The 24,293-nt window shown below is 31.4% G+C and overlaps 2 protein-coding genes across 8 annotated transcripts in view; one reads left to right on the top strand and one right to left on the bottom strand.

Annotated features, from left to right (window-relative positions):
• Positions 1–8,631, bottom strand: part of LOC140062828 (AP-3 complex subunit beta-2-like) — a 22,585-nt gene extending 13,954 nt beyond the window's left edge. Inside the window, exons 1-2 of one of the 4 annotated variants that reach the window (XM_072109181.1) lie at positions 8,597–8,631; positions 6,123–6,300 (exon numbers count right to left, since the gene is read on the bottom strand). In XM_072109181.1, coding sequence (XP_071965282.1) covers positions 6,123–6,300; positions 8,597–8,616 — 198 coding nt within the window. In that variant the 5' untranslated portion in view covers positions 8,617–8,631. Of the gene's footprint in view, positions 1–36; positions 104–6,122; positions 6,418–8,596 lie in introns of those variants that run through there. The other 3 variants (XM_072109180.1, XM_072109182.1, XM_072109183.1) reach the window with 3 other exon arrangements.
• On the top strand, positions 307–24,293 carry LOC140062829 (secretory carrier-associated membrane protein 1-like). 4 transcript variants are annotated; one of them, XM_072109184.1, is made up of 9 exons: positions 307–470; positions 9,977–10,060; positions 10,690–10,794; positions 11,191–11,299; positions 11,683–11,811; positions 12,995–13,160; positions 14,107–14,208; positions 18,440–18,578; positions 20,246–24,293. In XM_072109184.1, the coding sequence occupies exons 1-9, from the start codon at positions 414–416 to the stop codon at positions 20,423–20,425; spliced, it is 1,071 nt and encodes a 356-aa protein (XP_071965285.1). In that variant the 5' UTR covers positions 307–413; the 3' UTR covers positions 20,426–24,293. The 4 variants fall into 4 exon arrangements, with proteins under 4 accessions (XP_071965285.1, XP_071965286.1, XP_071965287.1 ...); XM_072109185.1 differs by lacking the exon at positions 18,440–18,578 and adding an exon at positions 17,749–17,887; XM_072109186.1 differs by lacking the exon at positions 18,440–18,578 and adding an exon at positions 16,778–16,910.

Genomic DNA, 24,293 nt, shown 5'->3' with positions numbered 1-24,293 from the left:
TAACCATCTCTTAATACAAATTTGGGAGTGCCTTACCAATTTCACGGGAATTCTGTGTTCTTTTATCTAGCTTAGGCCTCCCTATGTCATTCAGTATGACCTTTCACCGTTTAGGTAAAAATAGTATTATATTTACTGGATACAAACTCTTACTAAAAAAACATTTATAGTGTTAGAATCATATTTTTATATTTATTTGATTTGTATATTATTTTCAAACTGACTTAAAATGTTCTTAATAAAGAATATTGAAAACCGATTTATTACTTATAATGACATAATTCTCACGTGTGGGTCATTATCGGCGGTCATTACGCAAACTCAGTTTGTGGTTTATGCCATCATCAACGAACATTTAGGTAAAATCTTTGATTTCTGATCAGAAAACATCTTCAAATCAACTATTTTAAGCCATGGCTGACTTTGATAGTAATCCATTTGCTGACCCACAAGAATCTAATCCGTTTCAGGTAAAGTATTGGTTTTATTTGATGGTTTAATCATGCCAATTTCCTAGGCCTACTGTATGTACTGACTGAGTCTGTGTGTAGCTAGCTAGCTAGGTTAGGTTCGCAGGCATGCCTACCCACTCACTCACATACGTGTTTCTGTGATGAACGGCATCCTGATTGATAAACAGTGGTTACTGTATTACGATTGTTTATGACAGTTCAGTCAGGGAACATTTTCACCAGTGTAGCATAGAAAAGAGCTATACAAAACAACCTTATTGCTACACATTTTGAAAATTGTGTAGCAAAAAATACAATACAAAACTATGTTTCTCAACTTAAAAATTAGTTTGATTACCAATATTGCATAATCGGTTTAGCTCTCTTTAGTCAGTTAGTGGCTCCTCGAAACCCTTTTGAATGATTGTTTAATGTTTTGAATTGCATGCTGCATAGAATATAAATAATATATTATGTTCTGTTATGTATTAAAATTATTTTATTGAATAATGTGTACATATGTATGCCCAGGACTGGTTATTTCTGTCATCAATATTTTTTTCTAAATGTTAAAAATTGTAAATCTGAAAAAATAAAAAATGTATTTAAAACAGTGTGCTATTGTGTTTTTTTCTCATTAATATCTTTCGTAAGTATCCTTTTATAAAACCTTTTTTAGCATTTAACTGATTTGTTAACATCTAACAATAAGAATTTAAGCTACTGTAGTGATATCATTCTTCGATATGTGTCCATTTTGTGCATTTGTACCAGCTGTTGACGACAAAAAAATTTGTTTTAAAGTACCTCAATGGTATAATGTTAACATTATAATATCAATTTCCCTTTAAAAATAATGGTAAACACAGATATTTTCGGTGGAAATAATAATACAGTAGCTGATCTTTTCTCTTCGCATGAGGTTAACGCAAAACCAAATAAAATAATACAGTAGCTGATCTTTTCTCTTCGCATGAGGTTAACGCAAAACCAAATAAAATAATACAGTAGCTGATCTTTTCTCTTCGCATGAGGTTAACGCAAAACCAAATAAAATAATACAGTAGCTGATCTTTTCTCTTCGCATGAGGTTAACGCAAAACCAAATAAAATAATACAGTAGCTGATCTTTTCTCTTCGCATGAGGTTAACGCAAAACCAAATAAAATAATACAGTAGCTGATCTTCTCTCTTCGCATGAGGTTAACGCAAAACCAAATAAAATAATACAGTAGCTGATCTTCTCTCTTCGCATGAGGTTAACGCAAAACCAAATAAAATAATACAGTAGCTGATCTTCTCTCTTCGCATGAGGTTAACGCAAAACCAAATAAAATAATGCAGTTTATAGAACAAAAATACTGTATAAACTGCCTTTAATAAAATACTTAATAAGCCAGATTTGATAACGGAAAAAATAATTTAAAACATTTGGGTTGAGGCAGGTACTGTACAGTAGTTACTTGTTTACTATTGGACGGAGGTGATTTTCCATGTGGTGTTGTCATCACCAACGCTTTGCATTGGCTGTAATTTGGAACTACTCGAGCAACTAGAAAAGCTTGTAGGAAAATTTGCAGTATTTTCTTTCTGTAACAGTAAGATGTTTGGATGAAATATCATTTCTGAGTATGTAATTGATAGTATAATGAAGAATGACCAATTTACACATACGAGCCGTAACAATAGTAAAAATATAGAATCTATGTTATGACCATTTACACACAACATGAAGCGGACGGGTGGTTTTGCTCAGGACAGATACAGATTGTACGTGGGACTAGCTATGGATACCGTTACCACTCGTCTGTGTAAATTTGCCTTTAGCGTATTCCTCTGGTAGTCTTTATTATGAGTGTGTATAATATTAATAAGGAAGGAGTTAATGTGTTCTGCTAGCTGAGGGTAAAATAAAATCCAATTTTAAAGTTAAAATCTCATGTAGTTTCTAACCACCTCCTACACTTTTAGGTGGTTATTCATTGAATTAGACAGTGATTATTTTAGTTAGATAAAACTATTACCAGGAAGTAAATGAATGATTTAATTGAATAAAGCAGAAGTTGCAGCAATAAGCAAACTTACTTGCATATCAAAAGATGACCTCCACTCATCACTTTAATTATAAAGTTTCATTTGTTGTAAATGATTTGATGACAATTATAATAGCTCATTGTTTGATATTGTATCATACATTAATAGTCTTAAAAGTCTTTTATATCTTGATACTGTAGTTTTATTCAATTTGTAGGAAAACAATGATTTTCCTCAAAGTGAAATAACAGTATTTGATTTTATCATTTGATTTTAAGTACATTCCTGAGCATTGTTTTTTTAGTTATTTTTTTTTGTGCTTGTGCATCATCTTTATTTTTTTTTCTGTAAATTATTAGTTATCTGCAATATGCGTATACTGTAACTCCTTGTTATTGTACTGTGTGCATTATCTTTATTTTTTTTTCTGTATTATTAGTTATCTGCAATATGCGTATACTGTAACTCCTTGTTATTGTACTGTGTGCATTATCTTTATTTTTTTTTCTGTATTATTAGTTATCTGCAATATGCGTATACTGTAACTCCTTGTTATTGTACTGTGTGGATCTTTTTTTTTTCTATATTTATTATTATCCTTCTTTCTTCCTTTTTTGTACATCACGTTTCTAGAACGTCTTAACAGAAAATATTGTAACTTTGTCTACATACAACATTTATGAATTTGTGCACCTCCTATTTTTGAATGACATCCGAGTTGCGCAACGTGACTTATGCACAATTTTATGTATTTCAGTGATTGATCATAGATTAAAATCCCTGAAAAGTATAGCTATTAAAATGGTTGAGCAACATTTGTTTACCAACTGCAGTCACAGATCTTTGAACATTATTGAATTTCTGTTCTGTTAAGTACTGTACTGGTTTGAGAATTGAAGTTTGTAAAAAATAAATAAAGATTGTAGAATATTCACCACCAGCACTGCATTTGATTAAACATTCTAACTATACAAATAGTTTTTTTTTCATTATGAAGTATTCAAACTGTTTACCACATTTTCAGCAATAATAACTATGTACTGTAGGTAGCTACGCTCGCGCTAACCGCTCGCCAATTCGCCAATGGCGACTGGAGTCTCCATTTGGCGAAAATAATTATTGCCTCGTTCGCCAAATTGGCGAAAATACATTTCCAAGCCTAGGCCTAGCCTGGTCGGCGTGAATTCTTATGGGAGCGAGAATTCGCCACACTTCGGTACTTTCTGACTCGGGTGTACACTTTTTACCACCACAGCATTTTATGTGACGACGTCACGATCGCTGTTTAAACATGCGCAGAGCGTGCCTCGATGACGTTTTAATGACACACAGTTAATGTGATTGGTTCGTGGCCGGCCGTCGTCGACGTGATGATGAGCGAATAAAAGGGGAAGTCCCTATTCTTCGACGTAGAAAATGAACTTCGAGAAGAAAATGTAAACAGAAACATGTGGACGAATACTTCCGTAAACGAGGCTGTTCTGTTATTTAAAAAGGGGAATTTTAAATTTAACAAAGTAATTACCTCAATAGTATAATGTTAACATGTTTAATTTTATTTCCCTTTCGATTATTCTAACCGAAAGTTGCGCTTTAAATTGAATAGCTAAGAAACGGCGTATACTGCAACGGCAACCCTGGCCAAAGCGCGTTTCGGCCGCCTACATAGAATGGGTTACGGCCGCTGCGTAGCAAATTCAAAGCTTCTTAAATTTCTGCGGTACATTTCTTGTTTTATATAATAGATTGATAAATATTCCACTTAATAAATCGGTAAAATTGAAATTTAGAAGCAAATACAGTATTCCATGATGAGAGGCGACATTTTTCGACATGCCTCGTGTGCGGCGAAGACTAGTTCAGAAAATGGAACAGTCCACTGCGGGGGTTATCCAATCATTAATTAACGCGCTAATACATATGCATACCATGCACATTGCCTGGGCGACGGTAATTTAGTAATAAGCGGAGAACTGAATCCCCCGTAAGGAAAATGGTAAACACTGATATTTATGGTAGGGATTATTTTTTTCAGGAGGTCCACGCAAAGTCAAATAAAACGATGTGTTTTATCAAACAGAAATATAAATTAGCTTAAATTCAATACTAAATTAGCCAGATTTTGATAATGAGAAAGACTCAAAAATTCAATTGTTATCGTTAAAATTTACATTTGAGGCGGATGTACATAATAATAATAACCGATTTACATATCAAAATAAAGAGTATATAAAGCCTGATAACATGCAACAAAAATTACTCCACCACCTATTATGGACCTCGTGCGATCGGGTGCGAAAATGGGTAGGTGTTTTCCAAAGTTATTTTTAGCGCGCAGATTTCGGCTCGCCGGCTTTTGTACCTCATTTTTAACTCGCGTTTTCTATTAAAATATTTAATAAACATAGATTATAAATATATAAAAATAATCCCTTAAACAAGATCTTTCCAGGCATATAATTTTTATTCTCATGGGTACATAAGGAATAGTATATTTTTAACTTCAAAGACACGTCACTTTTTGAAATTTCACGAACGTGTTAAAATCACGGTAACGAAAATCAGGTTCATTGGGATACCTAATAATAATATAAATGTAAAAGAAATAAAATTTAAAAAAAATACATGCATTATTTATTTAATAAACATTTTTTCGAATTTTTATGGTTTTTTTAAATTTGACTAAAGGATTTTCAATTTGGCTAATGTTTTTCAAAACCTTTCGCCATTTTGGCGAACAAAAATTTGACCTTAGCGCGAGCGTAGGGTAGAGATAGGAATCAAACATCCATACATTACAGGTATTGTGTGAAGGTATGTTTCAGCATTCACCACCAGTGGACAGTGTGCAGGTATTTTGGCAAATAGTTTATGGTTTACTGTATCCTAAATTTGTTTTAATCATCAATAACCAATAGTTAACTCAACTTAATTATATCAATAATACTGGATTTCATTTAGGTGTGTTAAAATCAATACCAAAGGTATGTACCAACTCTCTATATTATTAAAGATTAATTATTTACTGAAATTTTACCTTACATAAATTTATATATATAGATCAGTAACAAGGATTGTCCTACTGTAATTTAAATTATACCGTCACAGTTAGGCGCTAGACAATTTTGCCTAGATCAAGGAATTGCTGGTACAAAAGAGGCCCTGTGTTTAGCACTTCTAAGGAGCCCTCCAAAGTTAGGGCCACTCATTGTCTTGGCCCCTGTGTTTAGCCAGTGAGCGCTTATAGCCATTATGCCGCTGATGTTAGCCTGTCAGAATATAATCTGTACTACAGGATAGGCCTACTGTACAGTTAAGTAAAGCCTATTACACAAAGTTAGATTATTAAATACCGTGTATATCCTCTGATATAATCTCATCACCCAAAATTGGGCCGACTTTGGGGTGTGGGACTTACTATGCCCGGGGAAACCCTGGTTCAGGAAAAAATTATAAGAAAAACTTATCTGAAGTGGCTACATCCAGACCAAAAACAATACTGGGATTATACCCGGGATATGCCTGTTTGGGAAATCAGACATAAAGTAGGAGGTAGGATTAAACCCGAAGTGGGATTGTACCCGAGGATATATGGTACTAAATTGCCATAATGATTTAGATGATGAAATCAATTACCTTGTGCATGATAGCATCAATTCTCGATGGTACATTCCTTACTTTAGTTGAGATGTTTCCAACCTTTGTTTGTAGCCATTGCATCCTTGTTGGCGACTTGTTGATTGGCTCCTCATCACCACCATTTTGGTTTAACTTCTCGTATTGTCCATTCTGTGATGACGACACGCCACCACTACTGTTAGCAAAGTCAAGAATTCTTTCTGTATTAAACATGTTCATTATTTAAACAGTAAAATAAGAAAATATATATACAACAACTGTACACCCAATCAGTATATTATTAACTGAATTGTGTAATAGTTGGTTGTTAGCTATGCTCTTCTTTACACCCAGTCAATCAGTATATTATTAACTGAATTGTGTAATAGTTGGTTGTTAGCTATGCTCTTCTTTACACCCAGTCAATCAGTATATTATTATCTGAATTGTGTAATAGTTGGTTGTTAGCTATGCTCTTCTTTACATTGTATGCACTGGTTTTGTGTTACTGGGTATTATTTGCTTGTACTGTATTTACACCGGCTGTGCATCATAATGAAATTTAATTTCCATTTTTTTACATTATACTGGTAGGTTACAAACTTACACAATACAAAACGTTGCTCTACTACTCATAACTAATTAACAACAATATTGATTATTATTTTGCATAAAACTGGTTATTTATACTCTGTAATGATTATAATACAATTTTTAAATACTTTTAATAAATAATAAATATTAAATTATAATAAAATAATGCAGTTTTTTCAATATTTAAAATTCTGTGACAACTGATGAAGGTTGAATGTCACATGACAGTAATTTGCATATTACCATGTGACTTCTATCTACTGCGATAATAACAATATCAATAATTATTACTGACTACACTGTACGGCTATGTAATAGACTCTGCTTTGATCCTAAGCCTACATTTTACTGGTATTTTCATTATCATTTAATAAACAAAAATGGATTTTAATCCAGAAAAGGTAAAAATTATGAATTTTTATTGATTTTATTACATAATTATTTTTGTAGTACAGGTAAAGTATGCATTTTTCAGCTGTTTTTGAATTCAACTCTGTACAATGACCTACAGTTAATAAAACGTATTATTATAGAAAAACATTAAACATACTTTGCGTTTATTCAGATCTGGTTTATTTAATATCTTCTTACAAGAAATCTAATTTATTAGCATATACTTACTACATCTAAATGTATCTGTTAAGTGTAGTTCTTGTGTAGTGTGTGTTCTATGTTGGATGGCCATTTGTAAAGGCCACCATGGATATAACATAAAATGTCATTAAATGCTAGTATTGTAAAGGCCACCATGGATATAACATAAAATGTCATTAAATGCTAGTATTGTACGTAGTCATCTCACTATTTGTATTATTTATAAACTTACAGTTTTATATGTTGTACAATACTGAAAATTGTAGACTTTTTTAATATGATAAATATTGCCATTGTTTATGAACATTAATTTATGGCTGAATCGTACCTGTATATTCAAGTCCAATTGTCTATTCAAAGCAACATTGATTATTAGTAGGTGGCATGCAAGCTGTGCAATTTCTCATATTTAGATTCATTGCTTTGTGCAAGCTAAAGAAGGATTGAGTGTTTACTGTAGTAAATATGTTTGTATTTGTGGTCCAGCAGACAATGGTAATTATGGGATTACCTATTATCTGCAACCAATGTTTATCTTTTAGTTATTAATGCCTGCAATATATATATACAGTATATAAAATGTAGAGAAAGAAAAATAAAAATAAATAGCAGACATGTACCCAAAAAAACCAAGAAGTAAATAGTCAGCTTTCGCATCGGGACAGTAGAGCAGAGCATGACACTTGTATAAAGTGTTTTTTGTCATGTTATTAAATGCGTTTTGCACAAGCGACGATGGTATATCTACTGTAGGCCTAGACCACGGAACGACGAATGTTAAATTGACCAAATACAGTCGCAATAATGAACGGAACGGAGTATGGACTTATACGCATGCACAGTTTAATCTTTTTGTATAAAGCACCTTTCGCTTACTTACTGTCCCGAAAGCTGACTATTTATGTACAGTATAGGCATGTATTGAACAACAGATTTAAGTAGGATACAAGATCAGAAATGAGACCCTTCAGAACAATTGTCAATAAGACCAGATTGGGCAAAATAAAGCATGAACATTTGGAAGTTGTTCTCTAGTCATGCTGCTTTGACCAAACAGACTAAGTTGTTAGACAACAACTGAAAATTGTTGATTGAGGTAAAGAAACTAAAACTATTTGACTTTTAAAAACTTTGCAAATTGTTTGCTAAATGAAATAATAAAATATAATTGTACCTACTAGCTACAACTGTATTTAATGAACATATAATTTCTAATAACCACAGATAATGTTCACTATGGCATTCTATGAGTACATGTACCCATCATTCACAATGGAATATTGCAATTTGATATTTACTCATACCTTAGTTGTAAAGTCTCCATGGACTCACAAGTGCTCCTCTATCACCAAACCAATACAAAAAACAGTCACACTCATATTAACTCAAAATCAAACTTTTGGGTGATAACTTGATGCTATATGTTTACTATACACATGAAGTATTTGTTTTTCTGTTACAAAATTGAATAGGTTTTCCGGCTGTTATCATAGCCATACAACAGCCATATGGTGTGGGAGTTAATCAAATAGGAGGTAAAGTTCAGAATTAAAAGCCAATGAGATTATTAGGCTAAACAGTATTTTGGAAAAGCGTCAATGATTCAGGATTCGTTCTTTACATTAGTGACACTTTTAATAGTATAGATGCAGGACCGTGTGTTGCATATGTATCTGTTAAGTATTATCTAAAAGGCTTATAGCATTCTAATTGTGGATTTCACTGTACTGGCTGTTCAATGGTATGTGCTTTCTTATCAATATATATAATATAAACGCATGCTTATTTGAAGAAACACTTAATAATCCAGAGAGGCTAAAGAAAGAATAAAAAAATCAAAATTTAAAATTTTTTTTACGATTTATTATACAAAATTTGTGAGCTTTTTGGTTCTTGTTTTATTGAACTCATTGGGTAGATTTTCCTATGCACTAAAGATGTCACAACATCTTCTAATCCAACTGTACTGTAGTACACAGTACAGTATTTACACAATAATTGTATACAGTTATGTTTAACATGCCTCAATGTGTTAAAATATAATACTAGCATGACATTTGTAAAAAAGTAGCTAATTCATTTTCCGGCAAACTATCTTCATTATGTTTACATCCCAAGAGGTTTGATAAAAGCCGATGAACAGCTTTCATCCGTCGTCAGCAACGTAATAACGGCGACGGATAACCCTTACAATTTAAGCACTCTGAATCATATCTGATGCAGATGTATATAATGTTTCTTATCCTGTATCTATGCATTACAGTCAGTCTGTCGTCTTTACAGTTTAAAGTGCAATTTACAGTTTTTTCAGATGCCAAATATACATTGTATTTAAATTAATTTTTTGTATACATGAATAAAAAGTAAAAAAATGCTATGTACTGTGTACTGCACAAATAAGCATGCTGGTCTAGATGAACATCAATCAACAGGAACGGATCCAGCAAAGGTTGGGGAAGGTGGTGCCCCTCGCACAAATAAGCATGGTGGTCTAGATGAACATCAATCCACAGGAACGGATCCAGCAGGGGTTGGGGAAGGTGGTGCCTCTCGCACAAATATATTGTTTTTACCACATCCTTCATTCATAATTCCTGGATCCTCTTCAACATAATGTACACTACACTTGTGTAAGGAAACAGGAAGCATTATTTTTAAACTTGCTGATTATATTTGTCTTGCAGGATCAGTCAGTTCAACAAGCAACTAGTAACAGCCATAGAGGTCTTGAAGAATATAACCCTTTTGAAGATTCAAATAAACAATCTGTATGTGCACATATTATTATTATTATTATTAGAAAAATATGAAAAACATATACAAAATATCAAAATAAAATAAAAAAAATTAAAAAATACTGTACAGTACTGTATATAATTTTGTATTCCTTATATTGTACAAATGCTAAAACCCTATGCATTTTTGTTTTTGACTTCACAACACTACACATAAGGCTCTGCGTCACAAATAAAGCCAAAAAAAACATATAAAAAAATATTTGTGTATTAATATTTGTAATCTACATTTAATAAGATTTAAAAGGAGAGGTCATTTGTTAAATTTATCCTACTGTACAGTATAAGACATAAGAATCCATATCTTTAAAGAAATGTTACGATTCAAGAAAACCAATGTGTTTATTTAATAATTGTGTCTTGATTGCTTCGTGAATCAGCAAATTAGTAAAGTAAAGATAATTTACATAGCAAAGGAGGCAGGTTGCCCTTCCATTGAAGTCATTGTGCTTAAGCATGTTTCATTGTGCTTAAGCATGTTTCATTGTGCTTAAGCATGTTTCATTGTGCTTAAGCATGTTTCATTGACTTCCCTAGCTACAATATAAGATGATGAGATAATTTAAATGATTTACTTTCCTTTTTTGTTTTTTAATGTACAGCAACCATATAGACAGACAGCACCTCCTACAAAGTCTGAACCCCAACCTGCAGTGTTACCACCCACAGGACCACCACCTGCTTACACACAATCAGCTGCACAACCAGTAAGTTGCTTCTATATTGTTCACTCTAATTTCTTGCGTGTCAAATAATATCTGTAATGTAAAGCTTTGTTTACAGTCAAAATTTATGTGACAACAAAATGTGATGTACCCATATATGACATGATGATATCATATCACTACTATATTTGGGCACATCACACTTTTTTGTCAAACTAGTTTGATAGTGTAGGCAGAGCTTAATACACATTCCCTGGCTGAGAATGTACATGTAAAGAATAGGACAAAAAGGAATAGATTATTTACCTTTGGCATCCCACTAAGTATGACCTGGTCTCACCCATGTAATTTGTGTTTTATTTACCTTTGGCATCCCACTAAATATGACCTGGTCTGACCCATGTAATTTGTGTTTTATTTGTTTGCCCTACTGTATAGGCAGTGCAAGCTGGACATGAAGACTTAATACGACGACAAGAAGAATTAGAACGCAAAGCAGCCGAACTACAAAGAAGAGAACAACAAATTAATAATGCTCAATATAATAGTAAGTTAGAACCATTAAAACTATACAGTCTCATTTAGCGTGATAGGAGAATTTAACATTCTCTGCTAATCTTATGGTATTAGTTTTACGTTTGAGTCTAAATCTCTTTTTGTATTATTCAAGGTTTATTTATACGTTTTTATTTAGGAGAAATGTTTCGCTTGAATGTTGAATATTGCCACTGGACACACATTGCTCATCTGGCCTGTTATGCATTATTTCTTGATATTAATAAATCTTTGCCTTATCTCTAAACATTTGTGTACATGAAAGAATCAACTACTTTAAAAGAGTTGTTATTGAGGAGGAACATCTTTCTTTGACTCCTTGTAGACCTCATCCTTCATTCATAATAATACTTAATTAAATACTTTATTTTTTAGCACGACAAAACAACTGGCCTCCTTTGCCGTCATGGTTACACATCCAGCCTTGCTTTTATCAAGATTTTTCAGTAGACATTCCTTTGGACTTTCAGCGTACAGTGAAAACTGGATATTATTTGTGGATGTGTAAGTTACATTTAATGTTTAAAACATTCAATATGGTCTAGCTCATAATAATAAATGTTTATGAGTGCAATGGTACAAATAATTTCATGAATTGCGTGAATTATATATTTACTTATTCGAAAATACAGGCCTCCGATATCATCGACAACACTACTACAGTCAACACCAACCTTATGTTGCATATGTGGTATATCAAAAATGAATGCACAAAACAAAATTGCAGTAGTCACATATAAGTAGTTACATTGCACTCTGACGTAATTTAGAGTTCAATAGAATATTTATTGAATATCATGTGATCAGGTGTGTTATAATAATAATTAGCCACTAATGGTACGTAAATAAATTCTTTAACATTTTCTCATTTAGACATGATCTACAAATTATTCCCAACGGCAAAAACATGTTTAGAAAACAGCCTATACTTGAACGTGTTTAGGAATTCCACAAGCAAATTAAAAAGCCTCATGAATAATTATTAGGTAGCTATCCAGTCTAGCAAATTTAATTGAAAGAAAGCCCAAACACGTTTGCCATTGTTTTCATTGTTTGTTTGTGCTGCCGTTCTGAATCAGGTACTAATTTAATTTTTAGAATTTCTAGTATTGCTCTTCTCTAGCAGGATTCATTTCTGCTGTCAGTGGTGGATCCAGAATTTTGAAATAGGAGGGGCCCAGGGCCTAAAATGGTGAAATGAAGGGCTGAGCTTGATTTCCTATCTTTGCATTACAATTTGTGAAATTTAGGGGGGCTCTGGCCGACTGGGCTCCACTTGGATCCGCACCTGGCTGTTGGGAAAAATTTGTAGATTTCACCTTAATAAATAAATAAAGTATGTATATTATAAAATGATTGACGTCTTTCAGGTTATGGTGTGTTGTTATTTATAAATGTGCTGATATCTATTGGTTACATCAGTACAGGAGTCAGTCATAGTGGACGATGTTTTGGCCTGGCTGTATTTTTCTGTGTACTTTTTAATCCATGTTCTTATGTGTGTTGGTTTAGGCCTTTGTATAAAGCTTTTAGGTGAGCAGGCAGCGACACGTCATGGTTTGTTTCTTTCTTCATCAAGCCATCTACCATTTTTTATCATAGTTTTTCGCGTCATAATTGTGATACCATTCACATTTGCTTATAATACCATTTTTAAATGCATTTCATATCGTGAATTTCATTTCAGTTTATGTATTAGTCCTATTCTTGAATTTGATCGGCGCCATGGCGTACCTATTTTCAAAAACAGATGGAGGTAAAGCGACAACATTTGGTCTTGCAATAGTCTGGTTTGTAGCGTTCAGTCCATGCTCATTCGTTTGTTGGTATCGACCTATGTACAAGGCCTTCAGGTAAAGCATCATTTCATCATTTTCATCCAAATTAATATTTTTCTCATAAAATAAAAATAATACTTTTAAAAATTTAAGATTAAAATTAGCTTGCATCATAAATTAGTGAATCAAAATACTATACTTTGAAATGCATATGATCTTCTTAAGAAAATAAAAAGAAAAAAGTTGGCGGTGTTATTGGATTTAATAATTGAACCGAGCACCAGGTTATCTTTAGGATTAACCTCTATAATTGTGGGAGGCGTGGTCTCAGGTCGGAAAATGATCCAACCAGGTTAGAGGACCACCTTGAAAGGCGTGTCTCAGGGGACATTGCTTTCTCCAAATTTAGAGCAAGTTTCTGGAACCCTCTGTCAATAGAATTAAGGGAACTAAAATCGATAGATCTATTTAAGAAAGGCCTTAAAACTTGCTTGTTTCCTATGCATTAGAATGTGAAGCACCTTGATCAATTTGGAAAGGCGCTATACAAATTATATTTTTTTTAAACTTAAAAAAGGACATAAGTTCAACAAATGAACTTTGCCTTTTGCAATTTGATGTATTTTTCTTTGTTGTTTTATTGTCTTAATTATGCAAAGCAGACCGAATTTCCATTTTAAAGTGTACCAATACAATTACTTGAATCTTAATCAATATTAAGACTTTAATTCCAATGTAGAGAAAACTTATTCATGTTTTAAAATCGGAATTAGACTTAAATTTCTACATAATTTTACCACATTTAGCCTAAGAACATTTAAAAAAAAACAAATTACCATGCTTTCAACTTTTAAAAATATTTACTTTAAATTTAGTTGGATAGAAGTTTCATGCTAGTTTGATAAGTTATAGAAAAATATTTAATTAATGTAATATATGTATGTATTATTAATATTAATATATTTATTATTAATGGTTGGTTTTTATTTCTAATGTTTATTTTGTCTTTTTTTTTCTATAGGAGTGACAGTTCGTTCAATTTCTTTATGTTTTTCTTTGTATTTTTCTGCCAATTTTGTGCTAATGTTGTACAGGCCATTGGATTAGATGGTTGGGGCACGTGGTACGTATCTCATTTTACTTCTGATACATAGTAATGTGTCAAATCATTTTATGACAAGTTTTAGTGATTTGTTTATTTATTGCTTATATTTGACCAATCAACAGGCTTACTATTTAAATATTATAAAGCAATATCTACATACAACCAAAGAACTTATAACACAAGAATCTCCTGTTCGTCCGAAGCGCGTAACAATTTCGAAAGGCATTGTGGGATAGAATAGAGCTATGGGTGCCGCCATTGTGAGCCATGGAGTAGGGCGCCCGCATCAAATTAGAAAGTCAAAATCATAGAGGGGATCTGCTAATGCTCTAGGGGGGATAGAGTAATTGACTGAGGAGTAGGGCGCCCGCATCAAATTAGAAAGTCAAAATCATAGAGGGGATCTGCTAATACTCTAGGGGGGTAGAGTAATTAACTTCCTAGTTTGGAGGGGGCGCTGCTCCATGCTGTGAAATGGCGTCGCCCAGTTTGACCTTTTAACCCTGTACTTCCGATACTGTGTTTTGAATGCAAATTGAAGAACAGGAGATTCTTGTGTTATAAGTTCTTTGATACAACTCCAGAGAATTCACAGCGTTGTTCCATATCAACATTGATACATTTCATTCAGCAATGTCTAGTTTGTTGATAAAATATGTGATGACATCTTTATTTCATGTTGTTAATGTTAATGTTTATATACTGTATTTATTTGAAAAAAACACTTTCCTCGAAAAAATGCCCTTCATAGAACATCGTTTGCAATAAACTCCCCCTTCAAATAGCCAATGAAACCCGGGGGGTTTATTCAAATAAATACGGTATATGTATTTGAAATATCTTATGCATTTAAAGTATCCTAATATTTTTACTTTATTACAGAGTCAAATATATTTTACTACATTTTTTCCACACAGTAGCTCCTCATAAGTATTCTTACTAAATTTCTGATTTTTTCATTGATTATTTTCTCTCAAATATTTAGACCTTTTTATATTTATTTTTTTTATTGTCAAACATTTCAAATTGTTGGTCCTACAGTATCATCATTTTCTTGTGTCAAACAATTATTATTTAGTACCTACAAAATCTCTTATGAATTTCACCAGAGACTTAATTAAGTCTCAGTGACACTGGTTCTGGTAAAAAACAAGTAGTTTATCGCATTGATGGTGTTATCTTGAATCATGCAAATATCTTTTATATTTTTATACAACATTACCTTTTATATAACACCTATATAAATTCCTGACATTTAATTAGATTATTGTTGGTCACATGGCTTGCAATAGTACGCACTATTGAACGCTCAATAGTGCTTTTACCTTTATGTTTATTGAATCATGCAAATATATTTTGATACAATATTCTAACTCTGGCAGCGGGTTTATCAATGGTATTCGTGTAGTAAAAGAAGACGGTGTTGGAGCAAAAGTTGTTGGCGGTTTGATGTTATTTATGGGTGGTGTTTGGTCCTTGCTGGCTACACTGGATGCTATGTATCTCAAAAAGGTGATCTAAGTCATCTTAATAAACCATCAGTGTTTATCATCATAGTGTCAGCTTTTGTTCCAAATACAGCAAACACCAGCTAATTATCAACATATACACAAGCATTTTCTTCTAATTGTGCAACCATGCATACCATTATCTGTCGATGTTGCCCTTTGTTAAGTCACCATAAAATATTCATTTTTTTCCTTTTTACAATTGAACATACACATTTCATAAAGCATTTTCTGCGAGTATTAAACATTCATTCGATCCGTTAATGTTCAGTACATTTTTTTTATAAATCCTCTTACAAAATAAATCATCTATAGGTCAAAATAAATCATCGTCTAGCACAGAGTTTCATATAATTTAACTGTGTACATACCAAATAGTTCATTTCAATATATTTCCAAATTGCATAAGAATATAAGGTGAGATAAATAGATAAAATAATGCAAAAAATTGAGAGAAAAATTCAAAATGCGTTTTTAAGGCAATAAACTTATACATATAAAACGAACAATGACAATATAAACATGACAATGACAGGACAATACATAAATAAGACAATTACACAAAGAAAATATAGGTTAACATAGTGAAGTTTGCTGACTTCAATCATCTTTTATTTTTCTGGACTTTAACTGTATTACCATAATTTATTTATTTTTTTGGCTTTCATTTTTTATCGGTCATTTTCTTATCACTAGATGAACTGTTATTATATAAATATACTTTTCCTATTCTAGTCTAAATTCACTATTTAGTCCAACGCGCCCAACTTTGAAATTAATAAATCTACACTTGGTCATGTGATGATCTTTCAACCAATAATATTGACTATTTTGTGTCTAGCTTACCTGGATAAACCAACAGTAGCCTCTCTCAGAGAGCGAGATATAACTCAAAAAGTAGAAAATGCATTGACTACCCCTCTCCATAAATTGTATAATCTATGAACCATGCCCTCAAGAAGTAGAATAATAATAATAATGATTTAATTAGGTTTTACAAATGTCATTCCTCCATTTAGTTTTATATTAATTTAGTATTTTGTTATTTTTATTAAAAAAATGTTTTTGAACTTTGACAGTGGCTGGTTTGTAGCTCTGAATGTGTTGACAAATAGTTCATCAGGTGGACAAACGTTTGTTGGTTTGTGGATGATGTGTGTAGCCATTTTATTCACTGCATTATCCATATTAAAACTATTTTATATTAGGAAGGTATTTAATAAAACACTCTTATTTTCTTTTGCTAATAAAAAAATAAAATAAAAATTACTTTACATGTAGGTGAATGTTTACTAATTTTGAAATCATCTGAAAAATATTAATCAGGTTTTGCGTGCGTGCTGCTCTTTAACAACGCATATTAAAGGCAATTATGTTATAAAATTGTCATAACTGCAGTTATAAATCCAGTTATGACATATTACAGTTAGTAAAATTAAGCAGCAAAGGAAAGGACCTACTAATGCTTAAAAATATTTATTTAAAAAACTTAGTATTAAGGTCAAATGATAATAATTTAAGACACGGGTAAATAAAAGTACAATGGTTTTTTCTAAACTTTGTTGTACTGTATCTTGTTGTTTAAACTTGCATTTTTTTAGCCTAGCTTAAATACATTGCCAACTGAATATAATGGGATTTACAGAAACCAAATAAATTTTTTTTTTGCTTTGTTAATTAATTTTTTTGACAAGTTGACTATATTTCAGAAATTTGTTAACTTTCATTCATAAATTGTCTGTTATTTAATGAAAGATGAATTTGATTAGAAGCAAAACAATCTGTTGTGCCGCCATGTTTACAGCGTTATGTCTCTATATCGGCTATTACTTGAGAACCTTTACTTTAATAGATGTTAACAAGCTCAAGTATACGTATGAAACGCTATGTTCCAAAATATTTACGTTTCATATTTTCAGGTTTGGTCATCATGATAACAAAATCAAATGAATTTTTCTATACATTATTGTTTGTTTGTTTTTTTAATTTAAAATTAAAACACCCAATATATTTAATGTTTTTTTTTTACAATTTTTATCATGTATATTAGTGGCTGGATAGTAACAATCAAAGTTTTAACGGACAGTGAATCTAGCAAAGGCTCACGTCTGTCAGTTGGTTTTATCATGATGACAGTCGCTATACTGTTCAGCGCATTGGCTACATTAAATCTTTTATTCATCAAGAAGGTATAAACGCAACCCAGTCCCAATAATATGTTATTTAACAACTTCTAACAGTTGTATATAGTTCTTTTAGTTTGCTTAATATTGCACAAAGGTATTATAGTAGTGTTGATCATGGTAACATCTAATTTTTTAAATTTTAAAAGTAGTAGTGTGGCAATATTATTCATGACATCACCTTAAACACTTTCTCTCGAAAAAATCTGTAAAAGCAGAAGCTGATATAAACTACTTAAAAAATTGTAAAACGTTCCACGTTTTCCCAAAATTTATAATATTCAGTTTAGCATCATCTTATAGAATCTGCTGTATATGGTGGACAAAAGAGTTAACTGTATATAACATAAAATAACATTTATTAGTTTTGTCAAACATTTTAGTTTAAAAGAGCTTTTAAAGCAAGAAAAATCATATGTTATCATGACAACATTTTAGTAACACTTTTTTGTTTCGTTTTGCTTTTATTAATGTTACTGCTTTCTTTTCATATATTCACTACCTCCATCCCTTCATCTTCTACTCATTGTGTGTACTGTCACTGTATAATGTCATTAGCGGTTGGATCGTGTCCATTGAAGTGTTCACCGATGGTGACATGTCCAACGCTCAACGCATATCCACTGGTTTAATCATGATGATAGTTGCAATCCTGTTCACTGTACTAGCTACATTAAATCTATTATTTCTAAAAAAGGTATGGAAATGACCAAAAGATTGCATTGGTAAAGTGAAAGTCTCCAACAACTAGTTAAATATCCTAAAACAAATTGGTATATACAGATGATATATAGTTAATTCTCTTATTTAAAATTTGAAATTAAACTTAAACATTTCAACAAAAATAAATATTGATACAAGTTTGTATTTAAATGAATTCAAATTAATGCGAATTTTTAATAAATTGATTGATTAAATAATAAATAAAAATAACAACAAAATAAATCAATTTAAAATTCAAAATATAATATAATTTTCTTCTGCCACAAAATTCATAAATAAATGAATAATTAGGAAAATATAAAAATAATATCGCAATAAAAATGCAATTGCTTGTTATTAGATTTTTTTTTAAATTGAACGAAGTGAGTATTTAATGTAAGAACAGTTTAGTGTCTGAGATCTGTAGTGATAGTATTTGTAATTTGTATGTGTGTTTATACAGTGTAATTACAGATTGTGTATTGTAAATAATGTGTGCTCTGTACTATGGGCACGTTCATGCTTAGTTATTTACCCGGGTAAGTTGGTGATCTACCCGGGTAAGTTGGAGATCTACCCGGGTAAGTTGGAGATCTACCTAGGTAATTCTGTGATCTACCCAGGTAAGTTGGTTATCTACCCAGGTAAGTTGGTTATCTACCCGGGTAAGTTAATGATCTACCCGGGTAAGTTGGAGATCTACCCGGGTAAGTTGGAGATCTACCCGGGTAAGTTGGAGATCTACCCGGGTAAGTTGCTGATCTACCTGGGTAAGTTGCTGATCTACCCGGGTAAGTTGCTGATCTACCCGGGTAAGTTGGTGATCTACCCGAGTAAGTTGCTGATCTACCCGGGTAAGTTGCTGATCTACCCGGGTAAGTTGCTGATCTACCCAGCAAAGTTAGCGATGATTCGTTCATGAAGTCAACCCGGGTAAATAACTTATGAACGTGCTGATTTGTTTGTATGTGTATGTTGATTTGTTTTCTTAAATTTTCTTATGGTGGTGGAATTTTAAATTTAATTCAATATTTTGGATAAAAAGCTTTGCAAAAAACAAGCTTATTTCTTAACTCATTATTTTCTAACTTAATTTAACAAAATGTTTAAAATAATTTTACTTTTTTGTTTATAATCTGTTGAATTACAATTTTAAATAATACATTATAAATAACATTATGTAATGTATAATAATACATTATATATACATATTATGTAATATATAATTATCAATATTTTATTTTATATACAATTATTTAAATAATTGAATAACATATATTTGCTTACAATAATCTTATAATAATAATTTATTTGCATATTTTCTTTTATAATCATGTTTAATTTTCATCCAATAACAAAACACCAAAACATACCATTCATATCACTGTATATTAATATTGATAAACTGTATCAATTCATTGTGCATTTAATAGTATTCTCTATTAATGCATGTAAGCAAAAGATAAATAGATATTTTAATAAATTTACCTTAAATTGTTGCAGTATTCTCATGAACAAAACATTTTTTAACAGAAAAATATTTATATTTTAAAATGAGCAAAAAAACAGAAAAAAAATGTATGAACCAAATTTTTAGTATCATATTTTTTGTGAAATAATAAAGTATATTTTGATAACATTTCTTTCAATGACCATTCACAGGTACACTCCTTGTACCGAAGTACCGGTGCAAGTTTCCAGAAAGCACAAGAAGAGTTCGCCCGAGGTGTCGTGACCAACCCAGGCGTTCAAACCGCAACCAAGGAAGCAGCTAAAGGAGCTGCAAGTGGTATGGCTTCTGGAATGTTCAGTGGTGCCAGCGCCGGCAATAACCAAATGTAATGAATAAGAAGAAAGAGTTTTAAATTATTTAAATAATGTTACTGTTTAGAGGTTTTTGAGATATACTACCTATAAGATGAAGTTGTGTATGTTGTTGAACACTGGATGGTGTGGAAAGTATATAAAATAGTTTTACCTTTTAGGTGGTGGTGGTGGTTAGAAAGTCATTCCCTTAGTTAGTCAACAATGATCAATTATGTAGTGGAATGGCATGGTTACTATAATAGTTAATCAGTTATTACAATTTATATTCATTCATCACATAATCTAGAGGGGAAAAATTACAAATTGGTAAAGAAAATGGAAATAACACAATAAATAAGAGATACAATTTAATTGAAACAATTTATTTTGTAGCATACTAAAAATTGTAACATTAATTTGAGCATTTAATAGCCCTGTAGCTAGCAAGGTTCTTGATTTGATACGTCATGTGAATACATATGATAAAATTAAGGCCCTGTTTACACTGATGGCATTTTAGCATATAATGCTAATAGATTTTGTTTCTGAAAGATAGGGTTTTGAACTGATTGAAAAATGGAAGATAATTTAATTGAACTCTTCCATAGCAACTATATACAAAATATCTGAATTGTAAATATAATATATTATTAGCAGTTATGGATTAGTGAAAATAATCAGATATTGTTAATTAAAGCAAATAGATATAGATTCCAAATGATTCTGATATTCCAAAGAATAAATTTGGGTGATTTCTGTTTTGACCGATTTAATTTTTTAAAGTTGTTTTTATGTTTCAGGCAATATATTCCTAACAATTCTTGAGATATCTGTCCCTTCTGAGATGCCTGTCCCTTCTGAGATGCCTTATACTTTAGTACAAGGTTTGTTCTCAAGTGGGCATCTAGTCATCTAAACTGAATTTAAAAAAACCACAAACAACTTTTTTTAAATAAATATACTTTAGCTAATACATGCCTTTAGTATTAGTATAATTTTTTTTTATAATGCAATTATTTGATCAATATATGTACTGCTATTTCTTAGTAGTTACTACTGATTCTGATAGTTTTATAATTGTTTTAAAATTAGTACTCAGACTCGACTTGATAAACTACCAAATTTGTCACTTTTTGTTGAACTAATCCAATGGGTTCTCTGTAGGATAATCATTTATATATTATATATATGTATATTTATATATTCTGTATTATTGTGATTTTTCTCACATAATGTACATATTTGAAACTGTTTTAATCATATGGAATACAAATAATCGGACAGAAATATGCATTATTATGATTTATTATTATCGTACAAAATCCCAAAAATATAGTTTAATTCACTAGTCCCAAGTTTGCAACTTGCCAATCAAATGCAATGATTGGTTGATTCTATTATGGGAATGTGTTGCTTTCTTGTTTTTATAGTGATGTACCTACATTTGGCATTTATTGCCATTGATAGTATAAGAAATATAAACCTACTAATAAATATATAAAAGATCATGTGTAACTATATATGTTGATTATTCGTTGTTTAAATTATTGCATTTCTGTTTATGAGTTGTGTATAGTATAACTATATTTAATGGTATTAATATATCCATATGTACTGTAAGAGATTACTAGTTACATTGCATTAATATATCCATATGTACTGTAAGAGATTACTAGTTACATTGCATTAATATATCCATATGTACTGTAAGAGATTACTAGTTACATTGCATTGATTCAAATTTCATTCATTTATAAGTAAAACTCGTAAACATATAGTTTATAGTTAAAACCTCACTCTTCCGACATCTGTACATAAAATGTGTTGTGGTGTTAAACATTTAGGTAACATTTCTCCCAAGAATGAAAGCGAAGTATCATCTTTTGTGAAAAAAGGAAATACAGTATTCAGTTTTGTGTCAGCTATTTCATAATTGGTCACTGGCAATCAGCATTTTGTTTTTTAAAAAAAGCGTGAATTTTATTATCTCTTTCAAACTGGTGAATTTTGATTCTTTTTAACAAATTTATATTTACCTTGACAGTTTTGCTACAATTATTAATTATGTGAAGTTAATTTTTGCATAATTTAAAGCCCATTCGTGTCACAATCGATGTTTGATAAAACATTTTAGTTTAAATTTGGTGTATTCCTGGTGTTGAAGTTTGTATTTACTCATTTTATAAAGATATGGTTTTAATGTTTAAAATACAGCAGTAAAATAAGAATGTATTAGCCATAATAATTGTATATTGTAATGGTGTAAGTATGAATGGGAACACAGTATCAATTGTATATTCTATATCATTACAGACTAGTATGAATTAAATAAATAATATATCATGTTTTTTTTTCTGCTATAATAAATATCTACCACCTCATCTAATTTTCCATCTCATTTAGGATAGATATGTAACATTGGCATGTAATGTTGATAGAATGTAAGATGTCACTGCATTTAGACCTGTATTATCTAGGGTGGAGGTAGTTTGTTCCCATCCTGGCATCAAGTTAGCATGTAGGGACGAAGTAACTACAACTAGGTGTATAATGCATTATCTAGGGTGGGGGTAGTTTGTTCCCATCCTGGCATCAAGTTACCATGTAGGGACGAAGTAACTACAACTAGGTGTATAATGCATAGTCTATGACCTAGATAACTATTTAATGTGATGTCAATTAGTGATGCCCAGAGATTCAGTAATCATAATGTAATGTAATATATAGCAGTAGAAATTTCCTTCCCAGTTTGAAAGAGATACCCTAACATTCCTCACAAAAACGTTTATAATAATTTAGCTATTGATTGCATGAACTGTGTTATTATAATGTAACCGTATCATTTCTTGCTTGGCTTTTGCTGTGTAATGCAAACGTTTTTGATTACCATTGTTTATTATTGATTCGACTGGCTGTAAATAAGAACCATGCAAAAATTCTAATTCAAAGGTTAAAGTTTACTGAACTAGTATTTATTATATTGTATTATTTAACTTCATTATTAAACTGAGGATACAACTGTTAATACACTAAGAATAGTGGCGTAAAATGAAAAGGGGAAAAGCCCCTGGTTTAGCACTCCTAAGCTACATGTTGCATTGGGGCTAGTAGTCGTGTTTTAGACCTACTATTTGCAAAACATATTTCACATTGGTGTATAAACTTACTGGTCTTGTGGACGTCTATATTCACTCAGTCTTTGCACATCTTTAGACTTTGTTGCGCTTTGAGCAATTGGGCCTACAAGCCTGCTGATATGTTGGACAAATGTAAATTCATTGTTTTTCATTGTTAGATTGTGTTAATGTTAATAAACTGTATTCTCAATGTTAATCTGTTGCAAGTCTGTTATTATAACTATTCTATATGGCATACCCAGTGTGTTTCTGTACTTTGAAGGGCGCATTGCATTCAGCTCTTCAACTCTGGTGTATTTAATTCCAAGGTAGTTTGATTTTTTAGTTCACACCAATCAAAACGTCGGTGTTGATACCCCGGTTTTTGCAATGTGAAAGCGGTATATATTGATCACATTTACCATCAACTAACTGTACAAATAGTACTCCCATCAACTAACTGTACAAATAGTACTCCCATCAACTAACTGTACAAATAGTACTCCCATCAACTAACTGTACAAATAGTACTCCCATCAACTAACTGTACAAATAGTACTCCCATCAACTAATTCATTCGTAAATGAGTAAGCAGTCAATTTAAAATGTATATAATTATAGATTTGCAAGTTTTGTATTGTAATACTAACAAGGGTAATAATAAGAATTCCAATCATTTGTTTCCGTAGTTTCATAACAATTTTATGAATGTATCATGTCATAATCTTGTCACAACCTGCAAATTGTGTATTGATTGCCGTAAGAAAAAACTAATTTGTTGTATTATT

Source organism: Antedon mediterranea, chromosome 11 (assembly GCF_964355755.1).
Source record: "Antedon mediterranea chromosome 11, ecAntMedi1.1, whole genome shotgun sequence".
Taxonomy (NCBI): domain Eukaryota; kingdom Metazoa; phylum Echinodermata; class Crinoidea; order Comatulida; family Antedonidae; genus Antedon; species Antedon mediterranea.
This window is presented reverse-complemented; position numbering and strand designations above follow the sequence as displayed.

What these genes read in the sequence shown, in the direction of transcription:
- LOC140062829 (XM_072109184.1), top strand. Translation starts at nt 414, where the DNA reads ATGGCTGACTTTGATAGTAATCCATTTGCTGACCCACAAGAATCTAAT. An exon ending in CACAATCAGCTGCACAACCA is followed by an intron (nt 10,795 to 11,190) that starts GTAAGTTGCTTC and finishes CCTACTGTATAG; the next exon opens with GCAGTGCAAGCTGGACATGA. An exon ending in TTAGATGGTTGGGGCACGTG is followed by an intron (nt 14,209 to 18,439) that starts GTACGTATCTCA and finishes TAATGTCATTAG; the next exon opens with CGGTTGGATCGTGTCCATTG.